At 41.8% G+C, this 18,093-nt stretch overlaps 1 protein-coding gene across 1 annotated transcript; it reads left to right on the top strand.

Moving 5' to 3' along the window:
• The first annotated feature begins 1,118 nt into the window (after positions 1 to 1,118).
• PLAC8L1 (PLAC8 like 1) lies at positions 1,119 to 17,999 on the top strand. The gene is made up of 4 exons (XM_006922967.2): positions 1,119 to 1,612; positions 5,127 to 5,263; positions 14,756 to 14,892; positions 16,020 to 17,999. The coding sequence occupies exons 1-4, from the start codon at positions 1,491 to 1,493 to the stop codon at positions 16,158 to 16,160; spliced, it is 537 nt and encodes a 178-aa protein (XP_006923029.1). The 5' UTR covers positions 1,119 to 1,490; the 3' UTR covers positions 16,161 to 17,999.
• Positions 18,000 to 18,093: the final 94 nt, after the last annotated feature.

Here is an 18,093-nt window from a genome sequence, read left to right on the forward strand (position 1 = left end):
ATAAATTATGTTGGGGACTATGCAAAATAGTGATTTTTCTAATGCTATCTTTTCTTTTTCATAAATAGTGGTCATTCTTTTTAAAAGAAGAACGTTCTTTTTTATTCTTTCTCGTTTTCATTGAATTTTTAGGTGAGGGAGCTGTGTGCCGTGTGGTTTAGTCACTTCATACAATAGATGTTTGATTAGAAAAGTTGGGTAATGAAAATTTAAAATGTGGAATCAGCTTACATGTACAATGGTTGTTCAGCTCTTCAAAGGATCTTATTGTAAATCTTTTTTTGCAAAGCAAGTAATCACCTCTTAATTTTTGTTATTCTTATAAAGTTGAATTTTCACTTGTAGCACATTCATTCACCACATTCAGCGCTTATTGTGTTTCAAACACAGCGTTCAGCACGTGGAATAGAGTGGTAAGCCAAGGAACAGGGCCGTCCAAGGACGTGGTCTTCCCATTAGGAAGATGGTGAGAGTTGCCCAGACCCAGCGAGCAAAGGCAATTACAAAGCTGTATCTGAAGAACCTTGTGAGAAGTATTATGTCGGCTTTTGCTAACAACCCTGCTCAAGAAAATGCTTTGAAGTACAGAACCGTAACCATTCATGCTCTATGGGTCTGATGAGAAGACTACGTAGTATAGTTGGCAGTTTCCTCCTGTCGTCTTTTTAATATTGAATTATGATTGCAGACCCCTCCCCTCTGTGTGTGTGTGTGTGTGTGTGTGTGTGTGTGTGTGTGTCTCAAAGGACATTTTCCCAGTGTTTCTGGGATCCACACATCCAAAATGCATGTCCTAGAGGCCTATCTCAGGGGCTCCTAAGACCCTGAAGATTCGGAGTGGTGGGGAGGCAATCGCCGGCCTAGCCCTGAGCTGTTCACCAGGCTCCATTCGGGCTGGGTAGGAAGTAGCAGCACCACTTTTCCTGGCATGATCAGTGAAGTCCCTGCAAGAGTAGGAGGTTTCTGTAAGTTCTCAAAAGCCTTGTTAAAGGCTTGGGACAACTTAGCAGAGCTCAAACGTTAGGAGATGGATATCTGGGCTGAAAGTTACCCCTGTCCTTGCTTTCAGGTTAGTCACGGGGCTTTTCTTGCTGAATTGGACCAGTAGGCCACGGGATGCTGAGAGGCCCTGCTGCTTCTCACCTCCACTACATGGCAGAAGTCCGTAGGCTGAGTCTTTTAAGGAAAGGTTAAATGACACTTAGCTAGATAAATGTTTATTAGAAGTATCTCTCAAAGGAAAGGGATTTTCCACCAAAGATAAGCTTTGCTTTTAAACTTAGACTATATCTCCCTTCAGATGAGTAAGATGGACATGCACACGGGGAATAAGATGTCTGTCAGTTACACTGCTGTGATGTCAGGTTCCAGAATATCAAGGCAACATTCTTTAGAAGTGCCTTTTCACTTTGGGTTGACCCTAAGTTTAGAATCAGTCAGCTTATCGTCAAAGGGAAAAGGAAGGCCTGAATGACAAGAAAATACCTGTCATGAGTTGGTTTGGAAATTACTTCTCTAGGTTTCCTGAGGATGTTTCCTTACTCAATATACACTCTCCTCTGTTGCTTTCACTCATATCATCTGAAGATGAACATTTTATTTCCAGCTTGAGGTAGGGAGTAGGGTGAATTTTCACTCCTCACCCCCAGCTTTGGCTCTTTGGTCGGACTATGGGATCGATCTTTTCTTATAAGGGGCCAAGGAAAAGAAAGATGGGCTTGGGGAGAAAGTAGTTGCAATCATCTGCCATGTGCACTTGAAAAGGGGGCAACTGATTAGTTCCTTCTGGCCTTCTGAAAAGAGAAGGGCTGACTTGGGTGAAAAGATGTCTCTTTATTCTTAAAATGTTGAACCCTGACCAAGTGAAACTATTTCCGATGGCTGCCAGTAATTTCTACTCTTTTGAAATAAAAACTCAAGGATTTTGGCTTCAGATTAGAGTATGAAATAATCAAGGAGACCTGAGTGGAAAGCAGAATGAACTCTTAGTACTGTAAGTTTCAGTAAAGAAGAGAGTGACGTGAACCCTTCCCCCCTTCCCCCACCCACTGACTGAAGCAACAGGCATGTGGGGACATTCGCTGGGGGAGTCTGCTTAGCTGCTAGGAGAAGAATAGAATGAAGTCAGAGGAGGAGGGTGTGTATCTCATGTATGTCCTAGCACTGTTACTCAGTAGGAGCAGATAACTAGAATGATTGGGATCAGCCTCTTGCCTCCCACCCGCAGAAGCCTCCCTCTGCCTATCAAGGTGACCCGACCTCCTGGTTTGCCCGAGACTCCTGATTTTAGCACTAAGAGTTCTCCATCCTAGGAAAACCCATAGTCCTGGGCAAATTGAGATGATTGGTCACCTTGATTGAATTTTAAGGTATTTGGGTATCACATATGACAACTGAGAAACTGTCCCAGATCCATCCTTCCTTCCTTCCTTCCTTCCTTCCTTCCTTCCTTCCTTCCTTCCCTTCAAAAGAATGACTGCCTTCCTTCCTTCCTTCCTTCCTTCTTCTCTTCCTCCCTTCCTCCCTTCTTTCCTTTTGTTTCTGTGGCATGTGCAGCATCTTTAAGCTACAATAATAATAGCTGCCATTGATTGCATGCCTACCATGTGCCAAGTACATGATCTTGTTTAATCCTCCTGGCAACCATGGAAGTAGAATATTTTAAATCCAATTTTATGCAAGAGGAGACCAGACTTGAGGGCTGTGACAAGTTGTGTTTCCCAAGGTCAGCCAACTAGAATGCAACAGAGCCACATTTGGACATTACCGTGCCTGGATCTAGAATCTGACCTTTTCCCACTCATTAAAGCATTCGATGGGACATGGACAGCTGCTCTGATTTAGAAAAGCTTTGTCACCATCAGTTTACCCACTGTTTTTAAACTCCTTCTTCTTAATGGCGCTATAAGGTTCTCTGGGATAATAGAGCTAAAAACTGTGCAGGAAGCTACAGTAGCTATTTTAGTCTGATCCCTGTAGCAGATCCTGAATAATTATTTGGTTCTTAAAGGAACTACTGAGTGCCTGGCAGATAGAAAGTACTATGCTTGTTATTTTAATTATGACACATGAGCTATCATCTTGAACTAAAATGTTTTAGCCAACGCTTGTCAGTTCAAACGTTGTAATATAAAAATCACCAAAGACTCAGGGTATGAAGGAAAGAAACTCAATGATGTACTTCCTGAGTTCAAAATTAGGTAAAATACACACAAAACAACTTTTATTTCCACTAAGGAAAAGCTATCCTCTTAGTTATTTGATTTGTATTAGATAAGGGACAGGCTTTCTCGCCATAATAAAAGGTGTTATGCACATAATGCTGAGATAGAAGCAGAAAATTCTATTCTAGGGCTGCAAACTGTAAATGGTTTATTTCAGGGGAAAATTGAATCCAGGGGCTCAGCCCTAAGAAATTCCTCTGCTGAAGTTGGAGATAATTGGAAGCTCTTAGTATAATGACAGGAGGGTCAATTTATAGGCATCGCATTGAGAGGTAAATCCTCAGATTGTGGGGAAGGATGCAGGAAGCTTTTAGGCGATTCTCTGCTTTTATTTCATCAATTCACACCTGAAAGTTGTGCCTTTACTAGAGAAGGTACCACAGTTAAGGCTACATAATTTATAGATAGATTTGAGGACTCAAATATAACGGAAGAGACATGGCAATTCAGTTTGATCCCGTTCAACAAATACGTGCACCCACTAGGTTTTAAGGTGTAGGCTGGATTCCGAGGGTACGGGGAGAAGCAGCATGTGCCCCCGACCTCAAGGAGTTCTCATGGAACTAGAGGAGATGAGATATATGTAAAGATATTTTCTTCCGGGGCAGTTTGAAATTCTCATAGGAGTCTTAGTCTGCTTGGGCCGCCATAGCAGAATGCCATAGACTGGGGGTCTTGAAGAACAGAAATTTATTTTCTCACAGTTCTGGAGTCGCTTGAAGAACAGAAATTTGTTTTCTCACAGTTCTGGAGTCTGTAAGTCCAAGACCAGGGTGCCGCACGGTCCGGTTCTGGTGCGGCCTCTCTTCCCGGTTTGCAGCCTTCTCGCTGTGTGTTTACATGGCCTTTCCATTTCTCGTAAGGCCAGCAATTCTGTTGGATCGGGATCCCACCTCCATTTCTCATTTAACCTGAATTATCTCCTAAAAGCCCTGTCTACAAATAGTCACACTGGGGGCTGGCTTCAGCTTAAGAATTTGAGGGATACAATTCAGTCCATGGCAATATGCCCTCACCCGCTTTATAACGAATGTATTAAAATGTACTCACATCATACATTATATCCATTTTTCTTTTTGCTGTACAATAAGTGAAAGGATTTTCATACTTTTGCTTTTGACATTTGGCTATGAGTCATTTATGATTGGCTGCTGCCGTCATTCATACTTGGGATTTTTTTTTTAAATGAGAGAATTATAAATTGTTTTCAAATGTAATACGATATTTGTGAATTCTAAATTTGACAATTCACGAGATTGACATAATTTAGATTTTTGTGTTTAATTGAGCACTAACTAACTAATTTGTATTTTTGCGGATTGTATATTTTGGAGCCGATACCTTATTCCGGGTCTGTAATGCCTAATGGATAAGAGAGCTGGGCACGTTTCATAGCTGCACTTTGCACTTCTAGACAGGTAGCTCCCCACCCTAACCTCTCTTCCAACGTTTGGTGCAGCATCTCCAGCTGTTTGCTGGGCCTCCTCCTGATGTTTCACTGGCAGTTTCGACTGGCTGCGTTCCAAGCATCCTCTTCCCATGCAGCCTGCCTCCTGTTTCAGGAAATGGCATGCTGGGGTTTGAACTGAGGCCTCTTGCTTCCAAATTTGTGGATTTAACTATTATGAAACACTGAGAAGCACTGAGAAGTAGACGGGACATTGAGTTTGAGTGACAGGATTTGGAATAATAATGTCGTTAATAGTGATGGGGCAAAAAGTCAGAGAAGGTAGGATGAAGGAGGAGGGAGGGAGATGGTGAGGGCAGTTTGGGTCATGAATTAAGAGCCGCCTGGCATCACTGGGTTGCTATCTCCTCTTTATCACTCTGTCTTGGCTAAATGATTGTCTTTCTGAACCATCTTCTTTGTTTTTAAGTAAATCACCATCCTTGATTCTCCAGGAGCCATGAGCCAGCCCAGGCTGTGGTGAAGCAGCCTGTCTTGGGAGCCAGTGGCAGGACCACAGTCACGACGATTGTCCAGACTGGCGGGGACTGGAGCACCGGCCTCTTCAGTGTCTGCAAAGAGAGGAGAATTTGTAGGTTTTCCCTCTTCATTTAAATTCTCTTTCACTATTTTCTTTCCCAAGACATCAGTGGGTGGAAAAGTGACATCAGGCACAGGGACAGAAATTAAGTGGTTTCAAAATAACTGGACTATTACTCTAGTGACTCAGATGTACTCCTTAGCAGGAAAAATCTTGCTTTTCAGAGATGTGGATGCTTTTATAGACTAAGTGGTGACTTAAAGATTTTTTTAAATGGCAAAATCCACTGTTGGCAAAGACATGAAATGGGCTCTCTCATTTGCTGCTGGTGGGAGTAGAAAAGGTACACCTTTCCCAGCAGATGGTTTAGCAATACATATGAAAAGAACCTCAAGTGTTACGTAGCTTTTGATCCAGTAATTACATGTTCAAGCATTTAGTTTAAGGAAATAAATCATGTGCAAAGATTTAGCAGCAACATTAAATTTTGTAGTATTGGTTATTATAGCAACAATCTGGAACAGCCTAAGTGCTTAACGGGGGCATCCATACAATGAATTATTATACAGCCATCAAAAGTCATGTTGTATAATAACGTTTAATGAGATGAGAAGTTGTTTTGGATACATTTTTTAAGTTAAAGAAGCAGATCGTAAAACTATGCATCTTAGACACCATTTGTGGAAATATTTAGAAAAATATCTAGAATAATACAAATACAAGTGTTTACAGCGATGTGTCCAGATGGTAGGCTAATGAATAATTTTTATTTTGTTTTTGCTTATCTCATTCTAGTATTCTTATGAAGAATGTGTAGTACTCTTATAACAATAGGAGAGATCACAAAACGAAGCCCCCTTTGTTGATTGACACCTTTGCAGACAGTGGTTCAGTTATAAAGAAGTACCAACAACCCTGTCCTCTGGCTACATGATTTTCCCCTGGGTTTGAAGGTCAAAACACATCAGTTCTATTTTTGCCTCGGGACATTCTGACCCATCTCTGGTGTCACATGTTGGTATCCCCTTCCAGGACCTAATGCTCTTGCCTTAGGGAGCAACTCGGTCACAGGATCTTTCTCGGAGTGGGTGGTGGGGACAGGTTCATTTTGAAGGTTGAAGGGCAGTCTCTTAAGTTCAGAATCCAACTGACCGTGGATCTAGTATGTTTGAGGAATATGGCTCTCCCTACCTTTTACAGGATTATTTGGGAAGATCTGAATTTGTCCTAAAGCCTCCCAGGTTGGATCATTCGGAGAGCTCTGAACTGTTACATGATGTGAGTCCTCATTCTGCCGAGAGTCTTGCTGAGGGAAGAGCTTGAACAGCGTTTTCCGATGCTCTGATCATCCAGGCTTGTGCCTTCACTGTTTGCTGGGGCCTCCCAGAGCAGAGACTGCCCAGCACCAGACCCTGCCTTCCATCCTTGTCCCTTTGCCCATCTGACCCTGAGCTCCACTGTTTTTTTTCCTGCCTCTGCTACCTACGTGGACTTTTGACCAGACAATTATTCTGGCCAGTTGTTCTCTAATTCTCTCAAGATTCTTTCTGGTTGTCTTCCAGGTTCTCGGACTCTGGTTGTGACCCAGTATTGAGGTGCAGAGAAAGCAGATCAGCCATGTGGAGATGTGGAGACCTAGCCTCACATTGGGAGGTGGATGGTTTTCCTCTCATAGCGTGTGGTTGGGGGTTGGGGAGCCATACATGCCTTTCCAAGTAGGACAGAGCCTGGAATATAATGCAGTGATTAGGAGAATGCATTGGTATCAGATTTAGACCTTGCCTTGAATTTTAACTCTGCCATTTGACAAATTCTCTGGGTCTTTATTTTTCTATCTCTAAAACGAGGATAATAAAAGTGCCCAACTCAAGGGTGGTTGTCAGGATTAAAGCAGATAATGTATAGAATCTACTCTTAACGCTGCTTTGGAACATAACTGGATCAGAGTTTTGTTGGTTGCATGCTTTACTGGGTGGAATAGTGTCTCCTCAAAATTCACGTCTACCTGGAAGCTCTGAATGTGACCTTATTTTGAACTAGGATTTTTGCAAAGTAGTCAAGTTAAAAAGAGGTTATACTGGGTGAAGGTGGGCCCTAATCCAATAGCTGGCGTTCTTATAAGAAGAGGGAAATTTAGACACAAACGCACCGAAAAGAAGGCCATGTGAAGGTGGAGGCAGAGATTAGAATAATGCATCTATTAGCCAAGGAATGCTAAAGATTGCCAGCAACCACCAAAAGCTTAGAGAGGGGTGTGGAACAGACTCTTACCTCAGAGCTCCCAGAAGGAACAAGCCCTGCCAACACACTGATTTCAGGCTTCTAGCCTCCAGAATTTTCTAGTGAGAGAATGATTTCTATTGTTTTAAGATGCCCAGTTTGTGGTATTTTGGTCTGGCAGCCCAAGGAAACTAATACACAAGCAAACATTGGATTTCATTAGAAGGCTATGGGGTAACTCGCAGAATCAAAATACCAACTAAAAACTAAGCTCAGCGGGATTAGATGCATTATCAGGAAGCTAGCTGATAGTCTGATAAACTCTAAACATGTTTATCCTGTTGTTTTCCTGTCTGAGAATTGATGTTTTAGCAGATAGAGCCCAATTTTCCTAGCTTAGGTCATGTGCCTGCTGCTTGGGAAGGCCAGGGCATTTTGAGTGACAGTTCTATCAATATTGCCCGCAATATTGAAGGGATAATTTTCTAAATTTTTCTGTTGGGGTGCTGTTCTCAGGAATATCTTAGCAAATATACAACAATGTACTTAGTGAATCTTAGGTATTAATATTGTTGTTATACATTTTTATTATCTTCCAGCATGTTGAGAGCAAAGAGTATTGTCAGGAGACTTAGACTGGCTGCTGTAGAGTGATTCCCATCCAATCCCAAGAGTACCTAAAAAGTTGGTCAAAGAAAGGACCACTTCTCACCACTCTGCTTAAACCTTGCTTTGTTGCTTAGCTCTGCTCCCCACCCCCAGAGGTGTTTGAGAGACCAACCACACTGGGTCTCCTGGGGAGTCCTCGCTTCATCTGAGAGCCCATTCTAGGGGAAGAGGAAAAGGAAAGACGTGGAGAAATATGTACAATATTCTTTACAATTGGGCATGACCCATGGAGGAGAAGCCATGAATATACAGTGCAATGATCTTGGATGTTCTGTGTTCTAATTGTTCCTTAGAACAATGGATGGGCTTCCATTTTGTGACTGCTCATAGTATCTCTTAGCTAATTGTCTTAGAAGGAAATTTAAAAGCAATATCACTTTGTACACTCATCTGTCCCATAATTCCCAGGACGTATGAGTGCTATGAATCCTAGCTTTCTTTCTTTCATGTTTAAAATGGCTACTTCACCCACAAAATTTAATTTCCAGCAAAGTACTGTGAAAATAGTTGTGACTAACTGGGGAACAAAAATGGAGAACTTCTTGCCGTGACTTTGTTCCATGCCAGATTCCCATCCTGGGACACCTTCTCGTTAACTGTGGAGAATTATTGCTACAATTTGTCATCCATTAAGCAAAGGGTACATTATGAACAGCGATGATTTCCTTTTCTTTTTGACATTTTGCTTCTTCATTTTAGTGTAATTATATTTTTTGAACTGACTGCCTCTTCCCACCTCTGTGCTTTCATGTGAGTTCTCCCTGCCTGGAATTAGCAAACGGGTGCTTCTGTGTCCCGTGAAGGTGTGGTTGCTGGAGGCTCGGATGTGAAGGTGAAGCCAAGGTGAAGTAAGGGCTGCTAAGTGGCAGAGTGGGTAAAAGGCCGGGCATTCCAGCTTCGGGAACGGTGGTGACATTGCCCCAGAGAAGGTCATGTGAAAGGTGTAATCAACACTGGTTTGTAATTCAAAGTTTGCTGAGTTCCCATCTATGTGGAGACATGTGATAGGGGTTATAGACATAGTTGTGAATGAGGCAGAGAAGGTTTGTTATAGGAGGTAGACAATAAGCACATAAATCAGTAAAATAATTGCAGTGGTGATAAAAGGAGTTATGAAAGGAGATTACAGGAGTCCAGGATGGCCTCTCCAAGGTACTGACTTAAGCTGATAGCTGAGATTGGAAAGAATCAGCCAGTCGAACAACCTTCCCTTGGAGGGCATCGCGAGCACCAGACAGTAATGAACTTGGTGTGGACTAGGAACCATCAGATGCCCAAGGTGGGTAGAATGAAGCGGGCCAGGCTTTTCTTTGGTTTCCTGGAAGAGAACGGAGGCATGAAAAGTCTTTGGGCTGGGATCCACGTCCCCGAACTCTGTCTCGGGTAGACTGTCCACACCGAAAGCAGGGACCACTGCTGTCTTGCTCACGTCTTTGGCTTCCAGCAGAGCGCTTGGCCCGCAGAAGGTGCTTCAAAATATTTCCCAAATGACACATCGGCGCATAAATTTTAAACTGTGTTTTCACTTGATTTGTTCTTTCTCGCTCTTCATTGAAAGAGTCATAAGGTTTCAGAGTTAGGAGGGATATGGGGTCAGCTGGTCTGGCCTGTCCACTGCTTATCTAAATCCCCTCTGCAGCATGTCTGGCAAAGACCTGACATTCTTGGCTTTCTGAATATTTCCTGGGAGGAAGGCTTCTCTCCCTTGGAGCCAGCTCGGTGCTTTAAAAAAAATGATTTTGAATAGATTACCATGCACGTGATGCAAAATTCAAAAGTACCTACCCTTTTGGTACATGAAAAGCAGGTATTCCATCTTTTCTCTCTCTCTCCCACTTCTCCCCAGAGGCAATCACTCTTACCTGAATCCAGATACAATCTATATGCTTGTAAAGATAAATTTTAAAAAAATGAATGAAAATAGATGAGTATTTCTTTATTTTAAAGTATCAATAATCATGGTAAAAAAGAAAAATACACAAGGCTATAAAAGAAAAAAGCGGTATCCTGTAATCAAAGCCATCAGAGATCACCGTTGTTAATCATGTATCTATGCTTCCAGATGTTTTGCTGTGTGTGTGTGTATACAATTTACAAAATAGTAGAGCTGTAAATACACTGTTCTGCACATTTGTTTAATTTGGCAATATGACTAGGTGATCAGACCATATTTGCACTTCTGGAGCTAATATTTTAAACTGCTATATAGATTCCATTTATCCAAAAAATTCCCATTGTGGATCTTTATGTGGTTTCCACACTTTTTGCTGTGTGAATATACTCGTACAGATGTCATTTTGCATGCTTGTGACTTTACCTATTGGCTAATTGTTGAGGAGTAAACCTGATGGTCAAATAGTATGTACCATTTTAAGTCTTTTTTTTTTTTAATCTTGATAGATGTTGCCAAACGGCTCTCAGTTCGAAGTTGTACTAATTTACACTCCCGCCCACACTGTACGTGTGCCCCATTCCTATTTTGAGCATCTCTTATTGTCAGATGGTTCTGCCTTTTTGCAATAATTGATCTGAAATGTGCCTTGCTGCAATTTCCACCCACCTTTCCTCCTTTTGATCTCTGGGGCTCTCCACACTGTGGTTTTGTGTAGGCTTCTTCTTCTTCTTCTTATAATTATTTTTATCTCAGCTGCCCTATGAGTGAGAATGATGAATAATGAACCACATTGCATGAACCACAGTATAAGGTGGAACCCATTTCAGAGAACAGGCCAAGAATGTTTAGGCTGTGCGTGCTTACACAACCACCAGGCCTTCGAGTGTAAGAGGAAGAGGATGAATTTATGGCTCAAATCCCTTTTGAGCCTACGCACTTTAGCTCTTTAAAACAAAGCATAAATGATGTTATGCCGCACATATCATTATGCAATATTTTTTAACTCAAACTCTGTTTTAGAGATTTAACTCTGTTGGTACTTAATTGATCTTTCATTGCATTCTTAATTATTCCACAGCATGATTTATACCATCATGGTTTAGTTACACTTCCATCTATTAATGTACATTTGTTTTAGAGTTCAAGCTACAAATAATACAGCAGTGGATATCCTGGCACCTGCTGCTTTGTGTGCATGTGTAAGCATCACTCGAGGGTAGATCCTGATAAGTGGAATTGCGGGGCCCGGGAGAGTTTAAAAGTTTGTCGGATTCAGCCAGGTTGCTTCCCGAGTGCGGGACCAGTTCCCACTCCTATCTGTGCATGGAGCACCTGCTTCTCCAAGGTTCCCCACAATGTTTGATATTTAAAAACTTAAGAAAAATTTGCCATTCTTATGGGTGATATATGATTTCCGACAGTCTTATTATGCATTTCCGTGATTACTAACAGCACTGAGCAACTTTTCATGTTTGATGTTGGCCCTTTGTATTTTCTCTTTGGTGAAAGCCCTGCCTGTGTCCTATGCCCGTTTTCTTCTTTTGTTTAATCCTTTATATATTGATTTGTAGGAATTCTCTGTATATTCTGGATACTTACCCTTGGCCTGTGATATATATTGGAAAACTTTCTTCTAGAGACTCTTCAAGATAAAGAATTCCATCATCCTACCCTTACGCATTCTTGAGGTGTGAGTAGACTATGCTCCATTACGGTACAGGCCACTAATGCCTGACACAAAGGATCTTTCCTGAAGCAGTTCCATGATTTAAGACTGTCCCACAGGAATAAATATAAAGTATTAGTAGTGAGGGTACTGTTTCGAAGCATACAAACCCACAACCTTTGTGGCATACTAGATAAATGCATAAAACATAAGGACATATGGACATACGTGTTGTATGTAGTAGTTAAGACTTTGGGGCCAGACTACGTGAGTTCAAATCTGGCCTCCGTCCCTCCTAACAAATGTATGAACTTGGGGGAATTACCTTAAACTCTCCAGGTATCAGTTTTCTCATCTGTAAAATAGGCATAAGAAGAGTATAATTTTACAGGATTATGGTGTGAATTAAATGAGTTAATGCAAAGTATTTTTAGCAGTGCTTGGCACAGGGTTAAATTTGTATGAGTGTTAGCTATTACATAATAAAAGTTTAGCTTTCATAGTTTTTTTTTTTTTTAATCATTTCTGATTTCCATCCCTAGGGAATTGAATGGTCATATGAAGAAAAATATTAAAAATAACAATGTGTTTTTAAAAAGGCGCACAAATCATAAAAATAAGTACAGGAGTTCCGATGCACAAAACGGCTTCTCTACAATGTGCTTACTGTGGATGGCGAGTGTTTCCTTTGCTCGTTAAAGTGGTGCAGCTTCAGCAGTTGTGTAAACACAATTTATTACTCACTTAGTGTGCCAGCTTTATAATTCTGCAAGTTTTTATACTTTTTTTATTTGCAGGGACTTTTACACACTATTTCATAATCCATGCATAAAGTGAGATTTGATTGACTTTTGTGTGTCATGATTTCAAAGTCCCCTAATTTAAGGTTGCATGCAGTGTGACCACTCTGAACTTGCTGTAAGTTTACTGGACCACTTCCTGTCTCTGAGCTGTTTCTACCAGTTGTCAGTGCTGGATGGGGTCTGCCAATTTCACTGGAAGTAATGATTTTTTTAAAAAAATGTGGAGTGAAACATCCTAGAAACAACTCAAGGCTGTATACAGAGTTTGTTTTCGGCCACCTGAATCTTATAGTATGTGATTTAGCGATTATGTTAAGATTCCTGAATGGATGAAAGTGATGTTCTGTTCCTTGAAGATAAGCTGTTCCTTGTCTTACCACACACCCCTCCCCAAATAGCCCCAGTCCTCATGGCTTTTGTGCATGTGCCACCTCACCCCTTATCTGACACTGGAGAAGTCCAGAGTCCTGGAACAGCCCTTGGAAGTTATGAGATAAAACAGCATTCCTATCTTTTTGCTTCTTGGTTATTGAATTTGGGAGTAGGACTTTGCACTCCTCATAGTGGGAATGTGGGAGGGAGGGATAGGTAGGCAGACAGGCCTTTGACAGGAAGTTCTTCTAGTATGCTAGTGACATGATATGTGAGCCTTTGTATCTGGTGCACTAAAAGGCTATGATCGCTACCATTTCACCCTCATGAATATGGCTAAAATAAAGGCTGACAATAGCAAATGTTGGTGAGGATGTGGGATAACGGATTCTCACACGTTGCTGGTGGGAGTGTTAAATGATGTAAATACTTTGGAGAACTGTTTATTAGTTTCTCGAACAAGTTAAACATAAATCTACCCTATGACCTAGCAATTCCATTTCCAGGAATCCAAGTGAAATGAAGATGTATGTCCACATAAAGACTTGTTTATGAACGTTCATAGTACTTGTTTATAATAGCAAAAATCAGAATAATCGGTGGGAGAATGGATAAACAATAAAAAAAAAACAAACTACAGATTCACAAAACGTAGATGAATCTCAAGAAACACGATGTCAAACAAAAGAAGACAATTACAAAAGTAAACATGATTCCATTTATACAAAGTCTGAGAAGAGGTAAAATTCATCTATGGGCATAGAAATCGGAGTAACGATCGCCTGTGGAGTGGGGGTGGGAAGATGCGTGGGGCCATCACAGGCCGAGGGCAGTGTTCCACACGTTTGATTACTTGGCGGAATATGATTGTCAAACTCATCTAACTGAACATTTGTGATCTGTGCATTTTCTTGTATTTAATTATGCCTCAGTAATGTATTTATCTAATATATTTTTAAAGGTTATTATTAGCTCCCGCCCTGCCACTGTTTCATAGTCCTAATTATTTGTATTCATCTAGGTTGTCATCTTTCTCACTGCTAGATGACATAACATATTAATTGTATATCAGGAGTTTTTAACCTGCAGTCCGTTAATAGTTTTCAATGATCCTTGAACCCGTGAAATTGAATGTACTATTTTGCATGTCTGTGTGCATGTATTCTTCCTTTTCTTTGAGGAGCGAGTACATAGGTATCATCATATTCTTCAGAGGGTCTGTAACCCAAAACATTTAAAACAGAACTTCTGTGTTAGTTGGTTCATGCAGAATGTGTAGGAAACAGTATCAGTAGTTAAAGATGAGTGAATGAATAAATGACAAACTGTTTCCAGTTGATGTTCAAGGAACCAAGCCTCTAATGGTTTACAGATTAAAACTGGCAGGTGTCAGTGGCTCCATTAAACTAGCAAAAATTAGAGTAACCTTCTGGCCTGAGAAATAGAATAAAGTTCTGATAAGAACAGCAGGCAGAATCAGTATACCATAAAAGCTTTCAATCACATTTACAGGAAAAAAAGCCTGTTATTGAAAAGTATCATATACTATGTCTATTTTAAATACTGAAATTAGATCGATGAACATAATAGAAGCAGCAGTTATGATCTAGTTGTAAAAAAAAAATATTTCATGCTTTCTCTTGACAAGAAGAAACAATCATCATAGTGAATGCTAACTGAATTGTATCAGGTTCAGCTTTGCCGGTGTACAACAAGAGAAGACAATTTCGATGTGGCTCAGTTATGGCAATTTTCATACACTGAGTCTTGAGAGTTGGTTATTCATTCTTAATCCCTGATTGCAGGGAGACAAAGCAACATTAAATTGATGGCACAGGGTTATAAATGCTTTTTGAGATGGGAATTTGCTCCGAGAAACTTCTGAGAACCTTGGCTTTCTTTTATGTGGTTATCGACAGGTTTCTGTGGTCTCTTTTGTCCGATGTGTCTTGAGTGTGACATCGCCAGGCATTACGGAGAGTGTTTTTGTTGGCCATTGTTACCTGGGTCCACCTTTGCACTGAGAATTGGCACCAGAGAGAGACATAAAATACGGGTAAGTGTGTTTGAATGTATATGTGAACCCGGATCTATATGAGAACCTGGATGCCATTCAAACCTGTGCTCCTCGCCCCACCCCCCCACAAAAAAAGTCTGGGTGAGGCTGTTTAAAAACACCATGCTTAGTGGAAGACTTCGGTAAAAGAAAGGCAAGAAATTTCTGATGTCATTCTTTATTAGTAGGATGTATGTTAACCAAAATGTCACATCATGAAGGGTATTTCCAAGGGTGACCTATTTATAATGCAGATTATTGGTCAGTGGGCCACTTCTGTTTTGCTGCATCAAGAGGAGATGACAGAATTACATCAGATTTGGAGGATATATTTGAGATGGTCTGACTTAAAATGTAGCCTATGTGGCATATGCAGAATTCACTTTAGGGGTTCCCTGGGGACTCTTCAAAGAGCCAGACAGTCGATTTCCAGTGCAGCCGAGACTGAGGTATAATGAGAGATGGAGGACAGACAGGTCATACATATTAAGATGTGGATGGTTTTTTTAAAAAAGCATCTCTTGATATATTCATATGAAATGATCCCTAAAATGTATTTTTAAGTAAAAAAAGAAAAAAACCAGCAAGGCATAGAAGTATGCAGCTATTTGCATAAAAAAACTGTATATGTACATCCTAGCATAGACAGAGAATTTATGTGGAAGGGTAGATAAGAAACTGCCAACAATGGTTGCCCCCGGAAGGGTAACTGGGTGGCTGGGGACAGCTGTAGAAGGGATTTACTATTTACTTCCTATCCCTTCTTACTGTGGGAATTTTGGACCGTGAGCATTTATTACCATTTCAAAGACATAAATAAAATACTTCTAATTACTGAGTCCTAAGAGAGAAAAAGATGTTGACAGAGAAATCAGTGGTTTCAATTATGAAGCCTATATCAAACGCCCAAAAGACAGGTCTCTGAATCGCAAGGACCGATTAGCTGGTGAGCAGCTTGGCCCTTGGGTAACCCAGTGGAGCTGTGTCCTGGGGCACTGACTTAGGGGTGCCGGTGGGTCTTGGAAACAGTGCATGGGGTCGGCCATCAGGTGGAACTGCAGGGGGCTCTGGGTAACGGAAACAAGCCTCTGTGCTTGCAGCGGAACAGACACGGGCTCTCCCCCTAGGGCACACTGTGTGAGGACTGGCTGGCGGTGCACTGCTGTTGGCCTTTTTCCATCTGTCAGGTGGCCCGGGAACTAAAGATGAGGACCTCCCGACTCTATGAAATCTCAGCAGCCCCTTCCACTAAGGATACCTTTGTCTGACAGAGCAAGAAAGCTCCTCCTCCCTCCCCCTCGCCCTGCCCTCAAACCCCTCTTAGTAAAGAGATTGTTATAAATTTTCACTGAAGCAGTATGGAAATAAATGATTCCCCCACTGCTGTCTTTACTGTTGTTCTTTCTTTCCTCATTCCCCCCGATGCAGACTCCTATTTGTCTGGATTTGTTGTGCCAGCCCAACCATACCAGGCAGGTTCTAGAGGTGAGTTTTGTGCCCTCCATCCGCCTGCCTGGAGTTTTGGAAGGCTGCGTTTTTCACCCTCTTCCTACTGCCATCCTTTCATGAGGGATGTCTGGGAACCTGGAAGAATTAATATTTGGCTTTCTTAAGCTAAGCCCCTTTTTCCAAAGTACTGGTGATGGTGCAGGAGATGGTTCATTTTAGTTAGCTCCTGGACAGGGCACAGAAATACAGAGGCACTGTCCTTCCCTTCTCCTGACTTCCTCAGTCCTGATTGTGTAAAGGAGAAAGTCTCAGGTCACAGCTAATCTTGAACACCTCTCTAGCACTTGCAAATCCCTTGGGTAAGCAACTGTTGTGGGTTGAGTTGAATTGTGTCTCTCCCCAACATCATTCCCCTCCTTCCCAAAGATATGTTAAAGTCCTAACTGTGGTATCTGTGAATGTGACATTATTTGGAAATGGGGTCTTGTAGTAATCAAGTCAGGGTGAAGTCATTAGGTGAGCCCTAATCCAATATGGCTGCTGTCCTTACGAGAAGAGACTTAGAGACACAGAGGGAAGACAGCCATGTGACGACGGAGCTTAGAATGATGCCGCTGCAAGCCAAGGATGCTTGGAGCTACCGGAAGCTGGAAGAGGCAGGGGAGAATCCTCCCTTAGAGGTTTTGGAGGAAGCGTCGCCCTGCCAACATCTTAATTTTGGATTCTAGCCTCCAGAGATCCGTGAGAGAATGCTTCCGTTGCTTTAAGCCGCCCAGTTTGTGGTACTTGGTTACTGCAGCCCTGAGAAGCGAAAACACCAACCATCTATGTGTGACTAGAATACTTTCGTTTTTGTTCGGGCCGCGGCACAGAACAGTGCTGAGGAGCTTGGGTTGTGAAGCCTGAAATGCCTCCTTCACTTACTGATCGTGTAACTGTAGGCAAATTTGCTAATCCCTCTGTGCCTCAGTTTCCTCATCTGTAAAATGAGAGTTCCGACCTCGTAGAGCTGCGAGGATTCGAACAAGTGAGACACTTAGTACAGTGCTTGGCAAGTAGCCAGGGCTCAGTACATGTGAGCTGTCATTACTATGTAATCTACTGCTACTTTACAGCCATAGCACTTTATACTGATTTTCCATTTACAGTTGAGATTCAAAGTATTCAATTAAATTTTAGATTAAAATGGAGTCGGTTAAAAATAAGGATATTAAGTAAATAATAATATAGATGGTTGGTGGATATGGCAAACATTGTAAAGGTGGTAAAACGCTAATTTTATTGAGTACCCGTATGTGCAAGGCAGGCACTGTTCAAAGTACTCTACATGTTTTAAGACACTTAATCCTTAGTGTTCCTCAGGTGCTATTATAGCTCTATTTTCCGGAAAAGGAACCTGAGCCACAGAGAGGTTAAGTAACTTGCCCAAAGCCACACAGCTGGTAAGGGACGGATAGCAAGCAGAGCAGGCTTCTGGCCAAGAGGCCTCTGGGGCCCTCGTGGTTGTACAACCTGGTGTTTGCTCTGTGGAGGTGAACTCAGCCTGGTGAGCATTGAGAGGAAGCGCCACTCGCCCTGTCCCTAGTCATCCCCACTGAAACTAAGCAGTTCTGGCTAACAAAGTGGTTCCTCTCCTCCCATCCCTCCCTCTTGGATGTCCAGAGTAGCTGTCAGGAACCAAAGCCCTTTGGGAAAGTTAAGTGCTCAATATTGATGTTTACTCTCTGATGATGTCCTCCCCCCTCCAAGCCA

Source organism: Pteropus alecto, unplaced genomic scaffold (assembly GCF_000325575.1).
Source record: "Pteropus alecto unplaced genomic scaffold, ASM32557v1 scaffold78, whole genome shotgun sequence".
Lineage (NCBI taxonomy): Eukaryota > Metazoa > Chordata > Mammalia > Chiroptera > Pteropodidae > Pteropus > Pteropus alecto.